At 48.0% G+C, this 18,711-nt stretch overlaps 1 protein-coding gene across 1 annotated transcript in view; it reads right to left on the minus strand.

The window, feature by feature from the left end:
• LOC137418386 (putative serine/threonine-protein kinase MARK-C) overlaps window positions 1-18,711 on the minus strand; it is a 98,268-nt gene that overhangs the window by 43,523 nt on the left and 36,034 nt on the right. Inside the window, exon 15 of the mRNA XM_078769012.1 lies at window positions 9,715-9,951. Coding sequence (XP_078625138.1) covers window positions 9,715-9,951 — 237 coding nt within the window. The remainder of the gene's footprint in view (window positions 1-9,714; window positions 9,952-18,711) is intronic.

Genomic DNA, 18,711 nt, shown 5'->3' on the forward strand with positions numbered 1-18,711 from the left:
CCTCCCGCCTCTCTGGACCGGACCGGGTCGATTCTGCCCCTGAGCCAAGGTGCACCTTGAGCTATCAACTGCCTGCCCTTCCTTGCCATCAATCCCTGTGTGAGTCAGTCTTGTCCCGTTTGTCTGTTGTCTGTCGGGGCTAAGATAAGACCGTGTATAAGTGCCCACCTTTCTGTGCTGTCCCTCTTGTGCCGTGTAATCTAAACGTTCCGCATACCCAATATTATATCCTCCTCCGGAGGTCTTGAGAACTGTACCCCTGGTGTCGTGTCATTTAACCCAGCCGTTGTGTCCTTTCCTTCATTGATCTAGCGTAGCGCGATTCGGCCAACGTTCGAGTGTAATCGGGTAACTTGTGCGAACACGGCGGCCATTCCGCTCGGTCAAGCAACATCTAAGTCGTGTCCGTAACAATTGGTGTCAGGAGTGGGACTCGATCCGGAGCGCGTTTCACGCGCTCGAAATTATAACGGCGAAATTTGATTGTGTTTTACAAAAAAAAAAAAAAAACCCGAATTTTGAAAGTCGCGCTATGGCAGACCAAGACGGCTGGGTTCCGGTAGAGGAGAGTGAGGCAGGGTCGATCCAGGACCAAATTGAGGGACATGAGGAGAGCGAAGCAGTGAGGGTAGCAGGGTCGCAAAATGGCGTCGTCGCGCACGAGGTTGCGGGCGCGCAAAATGGCGCCTCGCACATAGCTACGGCGGCCGCACCCGCTGCACAAGTGGGAGGGATGGCCCAAATGCAGGCCCTCATGGAGCAATTTATGGCGCAAATGCAGGCGTCCCTCAAACTGCAGAGTGAGCAATTAGGGGCAATGGGGAACCGGATGGATGTTCAGGGTGAGCGAATGGAGGGCCAAATGGGGGTAATGAGGGACGAAGCGAGGGGTACCGGTGAGGGGTTAGACAATAATTTTAAGGGATTAGACAAGAAATTTGGGAAATTAGACAATAGATTAGGGGAAATACAGGGGGGGTTAACGGGGGTAGAAAATAGAATGGCTGCCCAGGAGAATCAGATAGAGGGAGTGAAACATGGGTTAGAGGGGTTAGAAAACAGTATGGAAGGCAAATTGAGGGACATGAGGGACCAAGCGGAAAGGGAAGTTTAAAAAATGGGGCAGCAGATAGAGGGGGTCAGAATGGGGGTAGAAACTAAATTGGATGCTCACAGGGAGGAAATGGAGCAGATGAGGGTGGCATCTGGGCAGGAGATGCAAGTGATGGGAGAGGAGATCAGAAGAGGTGTGAGTGAGGAGGTCGGAGGAGTGCGCGAGGGGGTGAGGCACTGTAAGGAGCGCATGGAGAAGGAGGTGAGAAAGGGGACTGTAAAATTGCAAGGGGGTATAGAGGAGTTGACGCTGGGAGTAGAACAACTGACAGTGGGACAAAAGGAGTTGGGGGACCAGGTAAAGAAGAACACAGCGGTAATAGAGGGTTTAAAATCGACACAGAAGGAGATGAAAAAGGACGTAGGGGTAATTAAAAAAGAGTGTCAGACGGTACATGAGGGCCTGACGAGGAAAATGGACAAGGTGGTAGAGGTGATGGAGGTTAAAGAGCGGGAGGTGCGGGAGCACATAGAAAAAAATAAAGTGGAGTTAGAGGAAGAACTTAAAGGGGCGCACGAGGAGATGAAGGAGGTGAAGCAGAAATTAGAGGAAGTGGAATAAGGGGTGAGCGAAATTAAGAAGCGACGGAGAGAGGATAAGAAAGAGATAAAGGAGGAAGTAAAAGAATTGGTCCAAAGTCTGTGTTCGGATCGTGATGATGTGCTCATTAACCGGATGAGGGATTCGCAGGTGATGGAGGAGAAGCGAAGAGAAAGAGGACCCGGTGTAAGTGGTGACCAATATGGTCGTGCGTATGATGCGCCAGGTGATTTAATGAGCTTGGGGGTCGAGATGGACCCGGGTGTTCGTGAGAGGCCGTTGGTGAAGTGTGCGACAGGTCTGGTGTGCGAAAAAGGAGGTGTGCGAGAAAGTCCGACTCTGGGGTGTGTGGAGAAAAAGTGCGTGCCAAGGAGTGAGGGTGCTGTCGAGAGTGAGTCGGTCGTAGCGCGTGTGCGAGGGAGCACATGGAAGCGCGTAGTGAGGAGTGTTACGGAGGGTGTAAAGGGAGAATGCACGCCTGTGGTGAGTGTTACAGAGGGTGTAACGGGAGAGTGTGCACGAGAAAGGTGTGTAACGGACGGGTGCATGAGGAAAGAGTGCGCTGTCAAGAGTGGAGGTGAGAGTAGTACGAGTGGCACGGAGCGTGAGTTGGTTGTGACAGGTGAGCGAGGATGTACACCTGGAATGGAAGGATGCACACCTGGAATGGTAGAGCGTGTGTGGGAATGCACACTTGAGTTGGTCGTGAGGCACGTGGTTGGGTGTGCGAGTAAGAGCACACCTGTGATTGTCACAGAGGAGGTGACCGAGGAAGGGGCGCGAAGAGGTGTGTTGGTGAGGTGTGCGAGCGACGAATGTGTGCCAAAGTGTTCGGTGGTCAGGTGTGTGACCAAGGCTGTGAGTGGAATGAGTGTACCTGGGTGTGTTAGAGAAGGTATGACGAGGAGCATGGAAACGGCTGGATGTATGAGCAAGAAAGGGGTAGCGTATGCCTGTAAGCATGCAGGTGAAGCATCGCCGGTAACCGGGTTAGAGGTTAGAACGACTTATAGCCGAATCGGGCCCTCGGTGCGCGTCGGGCAGCTTCGCGTGCCGCGAGGACCAGCGGGGATCCGAACCACGGCGGTTTCGAAAGAACCGCCGTACGCGATCCACGCTGGGCCTCGCTTTGAACGGCCGCGTCCGTGCTCCACTAGGCGGAGCGGGCAGCCCGATAGGAAGGGTCGTCATGGCGACCACTTTTTGTTGAGGCATTCCGGCAGGTCGAGATCGGGACATTGGATGGCTCCACGCCGAGGAGGTGCGTGGGATCTCGGCCCGGGTAAGCCCCCGTCCCTGCCACGAATGCGGGACGTATCCAGCCGCTGGCACAAAACAACCCGTATTCATTGCTCGGCTGTACGAAGCCGAGCTTTAGAAGGGAATTGGCGCACCGAGAGGATGTAATAAGTAGACGGGTGATGAGGTTAGTGTTTTGGACCCAAAATTAGAAAAAAAACAAAATTTGATGATTGGCAAAGGGATTGGCAGTAATGATTGGCAGATGATGGGTAGTGATTGGCAAATTTTTGATTTGTTGAAATTTGATGTGCAAAATTGGTAGTGGGAGATGCCCGATGTGGTGGGATGGCAACTCTGTCATCCCTCACAAATGTGGGGCAAATGCGCTATAGTTTATGGGGTGTATGGCAGTGAAAACTAGCCCGGGTGGGTTAGGATATTGTGTGTAGGGATCTAGCGAAGATGACATTAGGTAACGTTAAGGTTAGTTAGTGACAAGGATACCTGTAGTGGGGACGCAGGTAGATTAGAGTGGATGATAATGACGAGGGAGCGCAATAGTTTAAAGGGACGACTGGGAAGCGCAAGTTTCAGAGGGGAGTAGTCAGATGAGATGATGCTGTGTGAGAACTGGACAGGTGTGTGGAGCAGTGTATGAGTAGTAAGTGTTGTGGATCAGCACGAATGCGCTTAGGGGAGAGAAGGGTGCAGGCGGCACCAAGTATGAGAGCACAGGTGTGCAAGTACAGGTGTGTGGAATACGTGGAGTAAGTGGTACGGAGTGGTGTGCATGGTGCGAAGGTGTGGATGGGGGAAGAGTGGACCCCTTTCACGAGTACCCGGGGCGGGTAGTGTAAGTGTTAGGTAGAGGGTATAGGTAAATTGTGGTTGGATATTGGCAATTGTGGTGCGGTTGCAGAATGGTATTGTGGATGGGTGCATTAGTGTGTGGAAATGGCTGGGCGTGTAGCCTGTTAGTGTGTGTAGTTGGTTTGGGCACTCCACCACTGTGAGGATGTCGGCCAGGTGAGGCCGCAGGTGGGCTCTGGGAGCCGGTAGAGTTGTGGATGGGGCCCGAGGATCCGGAGGACGGACCCGGGTAGCCCAGTGCCAGAGAGGGCACCGAGTGGGGAGAGCGCCAGAGGGCCTTCCCCAGGTAGATAGGTTAGGGTAAGGAGCAGGTAAGCTCGGAGGCAACTGCAGTGGTGGAGGTGTGCAGGTGGGTAGACCTGCTGGGAGAGCTACACGTCGCAGCCCAGAAATTGTGCGAGGGCACCGGGAGATGAATCGGGGGAGTGAGACCCCAAATTGAGAAGCACCACAGTTTGGTCAATGGGAATTGGTTTTTAGAACCCATAGTGTAAGTGGGCCAATGGTTTGGCAGGAGGAAGACCCCGGGTAATGTAAAGTTGTTAAAGTCATTTAGGAAATAGTTAGGATTGATGAACCTGTCGCACCATACGCAGCCACTTACCTGAGGTGATAATGATGACTCCACACCTGTGTTTTCTTTGTTCCGTGTGCAGGAAATGAGAATTGCTGTGTGGATTTGTGAGACGCATCACGACGTGGATGAGACATTGGGGTGATTCCATCTCTCCCTCCTTAGGAGGGACTGATGATGAATTGGTGATGGCAAATTTTGATGTTGAGTTGGAGATGGCAAATTTTGATGAGAGTTGGAAATGGCAAATTTGATTGGATAGGAGGGAGAGAAGACGAATTTGGTTTATGGGAGGAACGGGGAAGACAGTAGGGACGTTGTTGATTTGTAAAGTAGATGTTTATGGGTAGTGTTGTGTTTTGTGGATACAGTAAGGGGTAAGGGAGGGGAAATGTAGGTTACCTGGTGGGGGGGGGGGGGGGGGGGCGTACGGTAGGAACGTACCTGTCTCACCTGGTTCCCATGTGCCCCCAGTGTGCATCATCTTGTATTGCGTGCACTTTTGCGCCCTTACCACCTTACTCACTTGTCTTCTTCTTTTGTCTCCCACCTACGAGGATCTGGCTTTGGGGCAGAGAGAGAGGAGAGAGAGGTGCTGGCTCCGCAGTTGTGGGCCTGCACTTTCGCTGCTTGCTGCCGGGATCGATACACCATATGGACCGCAATTTTTGTGGCCGCCCACCATGGACCGCAGTCTTTTGCGGCCAAGCACCACCCGTCGATGGACCTATGGGTCAACGTGGCACCTATGCCATACAGGTGAACCACTTTTAAGTTGGCCCCCTGACGGCCACAATAAAGAAATGGACGCGGTTGGCGCCTTTCTTTATTTTTGAAAGAAGCCAGAAGGCCAAGTGCACCACATGAAGGCAAGACCAGCGGCAGAACATCGGCCGGCTGCGACACCACCGGTGACTATGAACATTTTATTGGTGCACCGGATGGTGCTGACTGTGTTATGGGGTGGTGCTTTTGGTGCTTGAACGGGGTGCTCTGCACATTATTAAAGGCCGTAGGGCCACAGAGCACTCGTGGGTTGGTGTATCGATGCTGGCATGCGTGCTCTCTCTCTATGCATAACATCTGCATGTGTTCCTCCAAAAACAGGTCCTGGATCGTAGTGTAAATATCAGTGTAGTCTTGTGTAAATAATGCTCCCTACCGGCTGTATGTTTAGTTTGAGGATTCTTTCCGCGATTCGGTTATCCTGTGGGTGTGTTTCTGTGAGGAGAAGGGTGCAACGTCGCAGGGGGACATATTTACTCATTTGTGAACATCTGTAAAACTGTCGCACTCAGGGTTGAGTTAATAGTAGAGGGAACTACATCTGAGTGCCAAACTAACGTAGGTAAAAATTTATCGGGTCGGGACGCCCCGAGGTAGAGAAGGGTGCAATGTTGCGGATATGGGATTTGGCCTCCATCCATATCCGCTTGTAAATATTCCCCTATTTCCCCAATACTCCCCAACTATCCCTAGTCCCCCATTCCCTAGTCCCATTGTCTGTAAACAACACTCTGTAGCCCCGACCTTCCCCTTTTTCCCCCATTAAATGTCGTGCCCAGGTCCACCGCATCTCACGTAGACAACTTTCGGACATCTTGCTAGTTATTCTTAGTCTATGTCAGTTAAGGACTCGTTTCCATTAATTCTGACTCTTCGTTGCACCAGAATGTGATTGTATGGCACCAGTAGTGAGTTTAGGACCTCCCAATACCTCCCCGCATCTCTCCCTCATGGAACTACAACAACAACTACAACAACAGCGGGGGCGGCGCGGCGGCGGCGCGGGGAGTGCGCGTCCTCACTCCGGCTTGGTTAGCCGCCATTGACCACGTGCTCCGACGGGGTTACCACACAGGGGCTGACTGTCAGCTCCTCGTCAAGGGCGGAGCCCGGTAACCCCCCCGCACCCAATAAGAAGCGGCGGACCGATTCCATCTGGGGCGGAGCTAACGAGCCGAGGGCGTGTCACTCCCCACTGGATATACGCAGCCACTTACCGGAGGTGACGTCAGATGCGGCTCAGCTACGACGACAAAAGGACGCCACCTCCTAGCGCTGAAAGATACCTCCCGCCTCTCTGGACCGGACCGGGTCGATTCTGCCCCTGAGCCAAGGTGCACCTTGAGCTATCAACTGCCTGCCCTTCCTTGCCATCAATCCCTGTGTGAGTCAGTCTTGTCCCGTTTGTCTGTTGTCTGTCGGGGCTAAGATAAGACCGTGTATAAGTGCCCACCTTTCTGTGCTGTCCCTCTTGTGCCGTGTAATCTAAACGTTCCGCATACCCAATATTATATCCTCCTCCGGAGGTCTTGAGAACTGTACCCCTGGTGTCGTGTCATTTAACCCAGCCGTTGTGTCCTTTCCTTCATTGATCTAGCGTAGCGCGATTCGGCCAACGTTCGAGTGTAATCGGGTAACTTGTGCGAACACGGCGGCCATTCCGCTCGGTCAAGCAACATCTAAGTCGTGTCCGTAACAATATATATATATATATATATATATATATATATATATATATATATATACACAATATATATAAAAATATACGCACACACGCACACACACACACACACACACGCACGCACGCACGCACCTCATCCATCCAATTATAATAGATATTCACAGTACTAATCCCACGGAATCTGTGTCAAGGTAAAAATATCTTGTTTCTTAACAGACGACATGTGCATGACACACAGTTGGGGCGATTTTTGACGCCTTTTCAATGGACATCGTCACAATTCACCCCTTTCATGGAAGACGCGATTGCTGGATAAATATAGCACTAGCTGTGACAATACTGGATGATGATTGGCTGGGTGTAAATACCACTACGCCGCACGACCAATTCACTGCACCCACGACGGGTACACTACAAGAAAATAGTGCTGATTATTCACGGCAAATACTTTGTGTTGGACAAAATTCACCATTCAAACTTTTTATATTGATGAGAAAATATGTTTCTGAAATGTATTCCAGCGTCGATAAGTTGCACCTTTTTAATGAAACGAAAACCGATTTCTCGCTGCTTTTTCCACCTGCCGCACACGGCCTAATGTGGTTGCTGAGAAAAATGAGGTTTAGCCCGTACGTACGGACGGACGGAAAGAAAACCCGAAAATATCATGCCTCCGCCCACCTTTGGGGCTGGAGGCAGAAAAAACACTGTGGTTTCTGAGTATTACCACACTCTTTATGGCGTACATTCCAGTTCCAGTGTGGTATGTTGGGGTTTTACATGTGTTCTGTTTGTTTATTTTTGGAGTCGTGCGCATCTGTCATTTATCGCATTTTTTGGACTTACGTGACTCGGGTGCATGAGTAATGCTGCGAATAAATTTTTGCATTGAACAACATGAAAACGTGTTCCCGATAATGCCCAGATTGCAGCTGGACTGCCTTCCCTCTCCATCGCTTTCCCCTCACTCAGTTTCCGGAAACTCTCCATGTTAACCTCTGCCTCTTATAATGATTAAGTATTTTTAAATTACACGTTTTTTAGTTACAACACCTGCCTGTTACGGATTCGTCACTTCCGTTGTTGTGGTTTTCATCCACTGTAAACATTTTTGATTCCATGTACTATTATTGTTGTCATTTAAGGGATAGAGATTACTATTTACTATTTTCAAAAGGTAAAAAAGTTAATGTTTTAAATGAAACCGGAACCGGACGACGACGAAGAGGAAGAGGAGGAAGAGAAGGCGGAGAGAGTGAGTCAGACAAGAAGCCTAGTTGCTTCGAGGTCTGGAGCGAACGTTGGCGAACGAGTCACGAGTGAACGAGTGAAAAGTCACGAGTGAACGAGAAAAGTCAAGAGTGAACGTTGGGTTTCCCAGGAAAGGGATTCCTGCGACAGGGTTGTTATCGCAGTGACAGATCAACCTGCATGTCAGGTTTTGCGGTCGATTCCGAGGAGAATCATCGTAGTGCCGTTACGCCTCGAGAACGGGCCATCGGCCATTTTGACTCGCGCGCTTTGCGCATCGCTCAAGGTTTTTCGCTTCGTTTCAACCATTTTCACCACATTCAGACGTTGATCTGGTGTGCGTGTGTCACGTGGCTTTCGAGTGGGAAATCTGCAGATCGCCGATTTGGAGCCGTGGAACGTCCATACCCGAGGGTGTGATTTCCCAGTCGCCTTGAGGGCGCCTTGGCGTATATTTGGCAGCGGGAATGTGACTGTCGTCCGAACGGGATTCTGATCTCGATGAGACATTGTTCTGACGATCGCTGGAGCAGATCGACTTTGGCTTGATGCCGGAATAGAGACATTGGGGAATGTTCTTCTTTTCGCTCACTTGCAGCACAGTGAGTTATATTGTACGAACCTGATGGTACCATCATAGGAAATATATATTGGTTGTACAATTGATTACTATTGTTGTTGTACTGTTATTCTTGTGTGATCTTAATACAATACTTGTTTGTTGGTAACAATTGGTGTGGTTTCACCATTGATCTTTGACATACAGAATAACACATCTTTCTGCCGTGACTCCTCTCGGGGCTCAGAGGTACACCGTGACCGAGGTTTGGGGAGGAGCACGTAACATTGCCCAACACTTTTCTCTTAGGCTGAAGGCGAGGAGCTTAGGCAAGGAGGATGGCATTGAGGACTTCATGACCAGCCAGTCATGGGCCTACGCGTTAATGGCACGTCATGATCTGTTGGTTCGACGCCACACACACATCTCCCAACATGTATCCGATGATACGGCTGTTAAGACTGCACTTCCAAGTCAAGCATAATCAAGCTTCGCCGGGAGTATAAATTTTTTTTTTTTGAGGATGAAAAACAGGGGTGTGGTTAATACACCATCGCGGTTTATAAACGGATAAATTTGGGACCCCTTTACGCCAAAGTGGAACTTTTTTTCAATAAATTTTTACAAAATAATTGAAAGTGAAACACAGAAATACCTTACATACATAAGTATTCAACCCCCTGAGTTAATATTTTGAAGAAGCACCTTTGGCAGCGATTAAAGCTTCTTCTTCAGTATCTTCTTCTTCCTCTTCTTCGATATGTATCGGCTTTGCACATCTGGATTTGGGGACTTTCTCCCATTCTTTCTTGCAGATTTACTCAAGCTCTATCAAGTTGGATGGGGAGTGTCGGTGAACAGCATTCTTCAAGACTTCCCACAGATTCTCAATGTGATTAAAGTCTGGGTTTTGGCTTTCTGTCTGGGCTTTTTTTGTTGTTCTGAAACCAATAGTATAATTTTTGAGAAAGAATGGGAGATATGACCACTTGTGGGTGAATATGACCACTCAGACACCCTTAGTGCAAAACACCCTCAGCATCAGCATGTCGTTCACACTACATGCAGATAATGACACCATCACAAACAATACTCACGTCAATAATGTTATGTCCATCAAATTTAAGTCCAATAAATAATTGCGTGAACAGGATGCCAAGTGCCCACACATCGACTGGGGGACCTTCGTAGCCACCATGTGCTGTGATCTCTGGTGCCATCCAGCCACGTGTGCCACAAATGTCGTAAAACTTTTTACCATGCATGAAAGCTGTGGCAACGTTAAAGTCGATGACCTTCACAATCCCCTCATTGCTGCAAAGCACGTTTTGTAGCTGGAGAGTAAACAGAAATCAAAATGTGAAAAAACTTAAAACCTTTGGTGACAAATTATGATAAAGGAAAGATGCAAATTTAAATGCGATAGGCAGGCAGGAAAAAAAATTCCAGAAAGAGAAAACTTGAAAAAACATCCTCGACCAATGCCAGTCAGGCGTTTACATAAAATGGAGGAGGTTGAAGCAAGAGTATAGAGTGAGGAGTATAAACGATAGAGTTGCAGGAAGTGAGACTTGGTTTGGCTGAATGACAGGAATCGAAGGCCACAAGATGTAGAGGTGTGAAAGGAAAGAGAAAAATCAGAGGAAGTGTCGCAATCTCGGTAAAGGACAATATTAAATCAAGAGAAAAAAGCGTTCTGAAGCAGGGAAGTAAAGAAGAGTGTTCTGTGTGGATAAAGATCAGGGATGGGAGACTATTTAGGCACGTATAATCAGGCTCCTGTTGTGAAGGAAGAGTGAGATTAAAAGATTAATTAAGAATTCAGAAAGAATTGTGGTGACGGAAAAGCACTGCTTGTGGGTGGTATTCATTTGCCAGGGATAGACTGGGTTCAGAAACAGGGAAAGGGCAGAGGAGGAATTTCATGATCTTGTCCAGGATTGCCTTTTAATGCAGTTTGTCGATAGTCCCATGAGGAGCAGAGTGTTGGACCTCTTATCTTCAATAATAAAAGGCAGTGTGCGTTCATCCGCAATCTCCTCCATAACTCCAAAACCATGAAACCGAGCGGTCCCAAACTTTGCATGCATAAACCTGGACCTCCAACAGATTGCAATGATGAAAACTGGGTGTTTCGGTGTGTTATAACGCCATTTTTGAAGATAATTAACAAGGTGCTCACAAGAAAAACACCGAAAAAGCCTCACCAATATGCCGGCCCACCATCTTGGTCAGCCCACTGCCATTCAGCCCACTGCCTGGGTTCTTAAGCTGCCGTTTTGTTTCGTCAGATTCAAACGTGCCTTGCCTTGGAAACATGATCAATTATTATCATTACATAATTGAAGCATATTGTTACGTGTATGGGGGTAGGTAATGAAATACCTTTGGTGAGAAAGAACTGTGTAGGTTTAGCATACTCTGTACGTCGCGAAGAAGCCACCTCAATGTATTTACGTTAGGATCAGATGTTCGTGTTAGGTCGTTTATGTGTCTCCATGTGAGGGGTGTTGCTATGCTAATTAGTTAGGGCATATGGACAAATTCCCCATGTGTAATTTCCCTTATGATTTTTCCCTTCGTTCTTATAAAACACATTCGGCAAGCCACGCACTCGTCACCTAATTAAAAACAACATAATTTCCGACCGGACCCAGACACGACGACACCACCCAGCTCAAATATTCTCGATGGGCACCAAGAATGGCCTTGATGCCACGCCCCAGAGGACAATTGGTTGGGATGATTCGGTGGTGCTCGTTGACGACGTCATCGTCGAATATTCCAGCACCCGGAGTAAAAAGGCAAAGCACCGCATTTTCTCTCTTCTCTTGGTCTGGGCTTCATCACAAGCAGTTGCATTCTCTATCCCTGGGCTGTCGGTGGAGGCGGCTGCGCTTTGAGCAATGTGTGCTCGTGAGGGGCGTGGTAGAAGCCCGGTGGATCGTGGCAATAGGAGGAGGAGGGAGGATTTTCGCTGCTTTGCGCCAACAAGTGGGGGTGGACCCGACTTCGTGCCAACGCGTGTTTTCCCGCGCAGGGACGCGGGACCTGTGGCGGCCACAAACTGTCGTGTGAGGGAGACCAGAGCTGAAATCCAGCCACCACACCATACACATTTATTTTTACTTCCGTTTTCTCCTTGTGTAGTGTACGAGTCCGTGAGGAAGGTCCCTCATTTAGAAATCTTAATTTGACCTCCCGTTCGGTTTGTTCTGCCTGCATTTCATTTCATTAAACCATTATTTGTTACATCTCATTTGTTGATTTGTCCGTCTCGTATATTTGTTCGTGGTTCGGATAAACCGTCGTCGTGGCCGTCCGTTCAAATAAGACCGAGGACCTCCGTTTCCATCGTGCGCCATAAAGAGATAACACCGCCATAGTTGGGTGTACGCCTCAGAGTTAAAGCTCGTTTGGTCATCTGTCGCCCTGAGGTCTTCACTACAGGGGGTGACACGACAATACCATCAAAATCTGGATTTGGGTATGAGGATTGGATCCTGCAGACAAAATAAATGACCAAATCTGGAGTGAAATCTGACAAGATTTACCATATCTAGCGATTCTTGTAAGTGTATATATTCATTTATTTAAGCGAGGCTGTCATTCTCCTGTTGTGGTTAGTTTTTTTATTTCACTTAATAATATAATTGAAGCATATCATCAAAATCTGGATTCAGATATGAGGATTTGATCCGGTAGACTAAATAAATATCCAAATCTGGAGTGAAATCTGACAAAATTTACCATATTGAGTGATTCTTTTAACTAAGTGTATAATATTCATTTATTTAAGCAAGACTGTCATTCTCCTTCTGGGGTTAGTTTTTTTTATTGAACTAAAAAAATCTATATTGCAAAAGCCGTGTCTGTCTGTTTGTGGTGTGACAACTTGAGAATTGATTAACGGATTTCAAAAGACACAACTACGGTGGATTCGGGTAACTCCTGGGAATGTTTGTGACCCCCCCCCAAATTTTTTAATGGGTACATAGACACGCGTGTCAAAACTGCAAATGCCAACATGTGACGTTGGTTATCCCTGCACGAGGAGCAGGATCTCCCAGGAATCCTTTTTTTTCTCTCCCCATACATTAGCCATCACAGCAAAGATTGGTATTTCCGTCAGCAAAGCGACGGGTCTTATATTCTCGTGTTTTATAAAAGGAGCCGTGTCTGTCTGTCTGTTTGTCGTGTTAAAACTTGAGAATGGATTAACGGATTTCAATAAATCCAACTGAGGTGGATTTGGGTAACTCCGGGGAATATTTGTGATCCAAAAACTATTTTTTTTTGTTTAATCTTTTTTATGGGTACATAGACACGGTCAATACTGCAAATGCCAACAGGTGATGTTGGTTATCCCTGCACGGAGAGCAGAATCTTCCAGGAATCCTTTTTTTTTTCTTCCCCCAAAGATTAACCATTGCAGCAAAGAATGGTATTTCCGTCAGCGAAGCCACGGGTCTTATATTCTAGTAATTATAATTTTTAACTTGATTCATACTTCCATGGGATAGGGTGTCACTCCACTATAATAATAATAATAATAATGCATTTATTTTATATAGCGCTTTTCAGGAAGCCCAAAGACGCTTTGACAGAGTGCAAAACATAATGCATAGCAAAACATAAAGACAATTGCAAAAAAGAAGAATCAATAGGGAAATATTCAAAGCACAAAGGAGGGAGAAGGAGAGGAGATAGTCAGGGGTTAGATGCTGTGGGTTAAATGTTGAATGCAGTGTTGAACAGGTGGGTCTTGAGTGATGTTTTGAATGTGGTGAGTGAGGATGAGTCTCTGATGGTGTGAGGTAGCGAGTTCCAGAGGGTGGGAGCAGCGATGGAGAAGGCCCTGTCCCCCCAGGATCTAAATTTGGTCCGGATGGGGGGGGGGGGGGGGTCAGGAGGTTGGTACCAGCAGAGCGGAGGTTGCGGGTGGGAGTGTGTCTGGAGAGGAGGTCAGCCAGGTAGGATGGGGCCAGGTTATGGAGGGCTTTGTAGGTCAAGAGGAGGATTTTGTACTGGATTCTCTGGGAGATGGGGAGCCAGTGAAGCTTGTAAAGGATGGGGGTGATGTGGTCACGGGTCCGGGAATGGGTGAGTAGACGGGCAGCGGAGTTCTGAATGTATTGGAGTTTATTGGTGGTTGTTGAGGGTGAACCATAAAGGAGGCTATTGCAGTAGTCCAGACGGGAAGTGATGAAGGCGTGGATGAGGGTTTCTGCAGCCACGGAGGAGAGGGATGGACGGAGACGGGCGATGTTTTTCAGGTGAAAGAGGCTGTCTTTGTGATCTGTTTAGTGTATTTGTCGAAGGAGAGGGTTTGGTCAAAGATGATGCCAAGATTCCGGATGTGAGGGGAGGTGGATACTGGGAAACCGTCGATGTTGAGGGCAAAGTTATGGGTGGACTTGGTGAGCGTTTTTGGGCCAATGATGATTATTTCAGATTTATCACAGTTAAGTTTGAGGAAGTTGATTTGAAGCCAGGATTTTATTTCAGTGATGCAGTTTGTCAGGATAGAGTGGGTGGCGGTGGAGATGGACTTGGTGGAGATGAAAAGCTGGATGTCATCGGCGAAGCAGTGGAATTGGAGACCATGACGGCGGATTAAGTGACCGAGGGGGGACAGGTAAAGGATGAAGAGGAGGGGGCCAAGAACTGAACCTTGGGGGACACCTTGGGGGAGGGGAGCAGTGGGGGATTTGCAGTTATTGATGGAGATGAACTGACGCCTGTCAGAGAGGTATGATTTAATCCAAGAGAGGGCAGTGCCGGTAATGTTAAAGGTGGTTTCAAGTCGGGTGAGGAGGATGGTGTGATCGATGGTGTCAAAGGCGGCGCTGAGGTCGAGGAGGATGAGAATGTTGAGGTTGCCAGCGTCAGAGGAGAGGAGAAGGTCGTTGGTGATTTTGAGGAGAGCAGTTTCAGTACTGTGGTTGGAGCGGAATCCGGATTGGAATGTTTCATACAGGTTATTGGCAGAGAGGTGATGTTTGAGTTGAGTGGCTACAGTGCATTCCAAAACCTTTGACAGAAAGGGTAGGTTGGAGATGGGTCTGAAGTTATTTAGGGTGTCAGGGTTTAGTCCAGGTTTTTTCAGAATGGGGGTAACAGCAGCAATTTTGAGGGATGGTGGGACGATGCCTGTAGACAGGGAGGAGTTTATTGTTGCAATGATAAGTGGAGAGAGAGCAGGAAGGGAGGCCTTGACAAAGCTGGAGGGGATGGGGTCAAGAGTGCAGGTGGCAGTTTTCATTCCGATGAGGAGTTCAGAGAGGTCAGTAGGGGAGACTGGGGAGAATTGAGACAGGGGATGGCAGGATAAGGGGGGGCAGGTGGTTTGAGGGGGAGCGGGTGCGGCGGTGGTCAAGCTGTTGTAGATGTTTTCAATTTTGCGTTGGAAGAATGAAAGGAAGGAGATGCAGTTGTCTATTGTGAATGACTGGGTGGTGGTGTTCAGGGGGCTGAGGAGTTTGTTTATTGTAGAGAAGAGTGCTTTTGGGTTTCCGGAGCCAGAGTGGATAATTTGAGAGTAGTAGGCGGAGCGGGCGCGGGAGAGGGCATCTTTATAGTGTTGTATGTGGTCCTTGTAGGCCTGGGAGTGAACTGTGAGACCTGTTTTATTGCGGAGTCTTTCAAGTTGGCGAGTACGAGTTTTCATCAGGCGGAGTTCAGGGGTAAACCAGGGAGCAGAATGGGTGAAAGAAACTGTTTTGGTTTTTATAGGCGCAAGTTGGTCAAGGCAGGAGGAGAGAGTGTGGTTGTAGTAGTCAGTGAGGTCAGAAGGGGTGTGGAGGTCAACGAAGGGAGAAGTGGACATTTTTTCAGAGAGGGTCGATGAGAATGAGGCAGGTGAAAGAGCGTTTAGCTTACGGAAGTTGATAGTGCGATAATGCCATGGTGCTGGGGTGGGGATGTTGATGGTCAGAGTGATGGCTAGGTGGTCAGAGAGAGTGAGGTCGGAGCCAGAGAGATGGTGCAAAGTTAGTCCAGTAGAGCAGACAAGGTCCAAAATGTGACCACGGTTATGGGTAGGAAAGTTGACATGTTGAGTGAGGTTAAAGCAGGTGAGTAAATCAGTGAAGTCAGTGGTTAGCATGGAGTCAGTGGAGTCCATGTGGATATTGAAATCACCAAGGAGGAGGATTGAGGGGGAGAGGGAACATAGCTGGGTCAGAAAGTAGGAGAAGTCAGACAGGAATGATGGGTGTGGTTTGGGAGGGCGGTAGACAACAGCCATGACTGACTGTGTGTGACCAGAGAGTTTAAAAGCCAGGTGTTCAAATGATGGAGCAGATGAGATGGAGATGAGGTTGGTCTTGATGTCTTGTCGGTGAATAACGGCAATTCCACCACCTCGGCCCTCCGAGCATGGTTTATTGATGTAAGAATATCCATTGGGTGTGGTGAGGTTGAGCGTGTAGTAGTCCAGTGGTTGTTGCCAGGTCTCAGTGAGACAGAGAAAGTCCAGTATATTTTCCAGGATGTAGTCGTTCAGGATGAGGCAGTTGTTGTTGAGGGACCGGGTATTGAACAGGGTGAGCTTGATGTTGTTTTGTACGGCGGGTATGAATCCAGGTGATTTGGCCAGGGTTCGCAGACAGGAGGTGCGATTTTGTGCGTTGTTGTGACCAGGTGTGTTGGGACGATGAGTGGGAGTGCGCTGAGCCGACCAGAGGATGGGGATGGAGTGACCTGATTGTAAATAAACAAACTTACGACCGGAGCCACGGTGAATGTACCTGGGTCGACGCAGGAGTCCATTCGATTTGATTGCAGAGATGCATGATGGGGTGGAGCGGGTTTTAAGCAGGAGAAGCCTTGCGGCGGAGTACCGCAGAGCCATGCCAGCAGGATGGGTGAGGAGGCGAAACAATCGACACAACCCACGGGAGTGGGCCCGAGGAAACAGCGAAGGAGCCGAGCAGGTGAAGCCAGGAGCAGAGCCGGGACCATGCAGAGGGCAGACAGGAGCGAAGAGACGAGCACGAGGCCAAGCTTGAGGAGGCAAAGCGGCAAATGCAGCGGCAAACGACCGCCGCCGCTAATCAAGATCACGGCGGCAAACCGCCACCACCGCCGCTGCAAACAATGGGCGGCACAACCCACGAAAGTGAGCCCGAGGAAATAGCGAAGGAGCCGAGCAGGTGAAGCCAGGAGCAGCAGAGCAGAGCCGGGACCGTGCAGAGGAAGACTCAATGGCCAAAAATCCGCCACGACCACCAGGAAAGCAAGATACGGACAATGGTCCAGTCAGAGAAGCGGCGAGCAAGTGACGCCAGCGTCCTCTCACGACCGGACCGGAAACGGAAGTCGAAACTATACCTGCGATCTGTTTTTTTAATTCCCTCTGGATGATGGACAGAGATTGCATATATCTTAAAGTATTAAAGAGGTGGTGTCCCAAAGATTTATTTTCTGTTTTTACGGACACAGTTTTTTATTACACCAGATCGCATTGATTCACATTTTTGCACGATCTACATTCATTATATATTAGTACAGTTGTATATAGTTCTATTAAAATATCTACTATAAAAATATACTTGTTAAAAAAAAAAACCGTGTTTGGAACTTCACCGTGTTGAACTCCAGCTTTGCAAGTAAAAGTCTAACATTTTGTTTGCTCGCTGTGATTTGCACATTTCTCTGATTTTCTGCTTGATTTTCACATTTATAGAAGATTCAGGCTGCTTTTGCAAGCCATGGCATTACAGTAGATAGAGCTCCCTTTTTTTCTACATACCCATTTTTTTATTGGGATTTGTGAGATTTATTTTGAGATTTTATTGTGATTTTATTTTATTTGTGAGAAGTGTTATGATTTATGGGAGCGAGACATGGGTAATGATCGTAGAACAGCAACGAAGGCTGGAAAGGGTGAAAATGCGAATGGTTCAGTGGATGTGTGGAGTATCGTTGAGAGAGAGAGAGAGAGGAAGACGAATGATGAATTGCAAAAGATGACGGGAATAGAGCCTGTGATGGATGCTGTGAAGAGAAACAGGTTGAGATGGTTTGGTCATGTGTTGAGGAAGGATGAAATTGAAAGTGACTGGTTGAGAAGAGTGATGGAAATGAATGTAGAAGGAAGTAGAGGACGGGGAAGACCGAGAAAGACTTGGCCAAAGATGGTGGAAGAAGAAATGCGGGCAAGGGGGTTAACAAGGAGAGATGCAGAAAATAGGGCAAAATGGAGAAGATTGTCATGGGGCCCGCAAGGCTAACCCACGCTCTAGCAGGGAAAATGGCCTTAAAATGCCTGTTGTATACACATTTTTTTATTGACTAACATTTTTGTGCGATATACTTTCATTGTATTTACAGATAGTTATATTAATATACCGATAAAAATGTGCTTATTTCAAAACAAACAAATCAAACGTCGTGTTTGGAACTCAAATAAATTGTCCGACATGTCGAACTGTATCATTGCAAGTGTAAAGTTGACATTTTGTCTGCTCTCAGTGGTTTCCACATTTCGCTGATTTGCTGCTTGATTTTTTGTATACTAAGTCGAGGCTCATGTAACTATCATGTAAGCTCATGTAACTGTTTAAATTTAAACATTTAAAGAAGACGATTTAAAGGTAAATCTTTGTGGTTGCAGTTTTTGTTTGGTGTACTTCATCTGAGCTGTCCACCCGGAGACGTCCGAGGACACCCGGAGAACAAATTAACGTTTTTTAGCAGTCAGAACTGCTAAAAGTTAAGAGTTAAGACTGCTCAGATTAAGTCTCCGGCCATCATAACCTATCATTATCAGTGCATTATCATTCTCTTTGCTAATTCCCCCTCTCCCCGTAACCTTTTCTACCCCACCCCCCCTCTCTCTCTTTGTCCCTTCTTCGCTCTTCCCTCCTAATAAAGTGCTGCGCACTCCTTCCACACACCTCTCGCTCCCACCCTTCTCCTCGTTCTCCCTCCCGACCAGAGTTAAAAGCGTCGCGTCATGTGATGAGGCATTACTCTCCTCCCCCACCAACACTCCTCCTTCCCTTCTCTCTCTCCTCCCTGCTCCTCCCCTTCTTCACTTCCGCACCCCTCCTCACCCCCCCCTCCCTCCTCTCTCCCCTTTTCCCCCT

This window comes from Myxine glutinosa, unplaced genomic scaffold (assembly GCF_964187855.1).
Source record: "Myxine glutinosa unplaced genomic scaffold, kmMyxGlut1.1 SCAFFOLD_893, whole genome shotgun sequence".
Classification (NCBI taxonomy): domain Eukaryota; kingdom Metazoa; phylum Chordata; class Myxini; order Myxiniformes; family Myxinidae; genus Myxine; species Myxine glutinosa.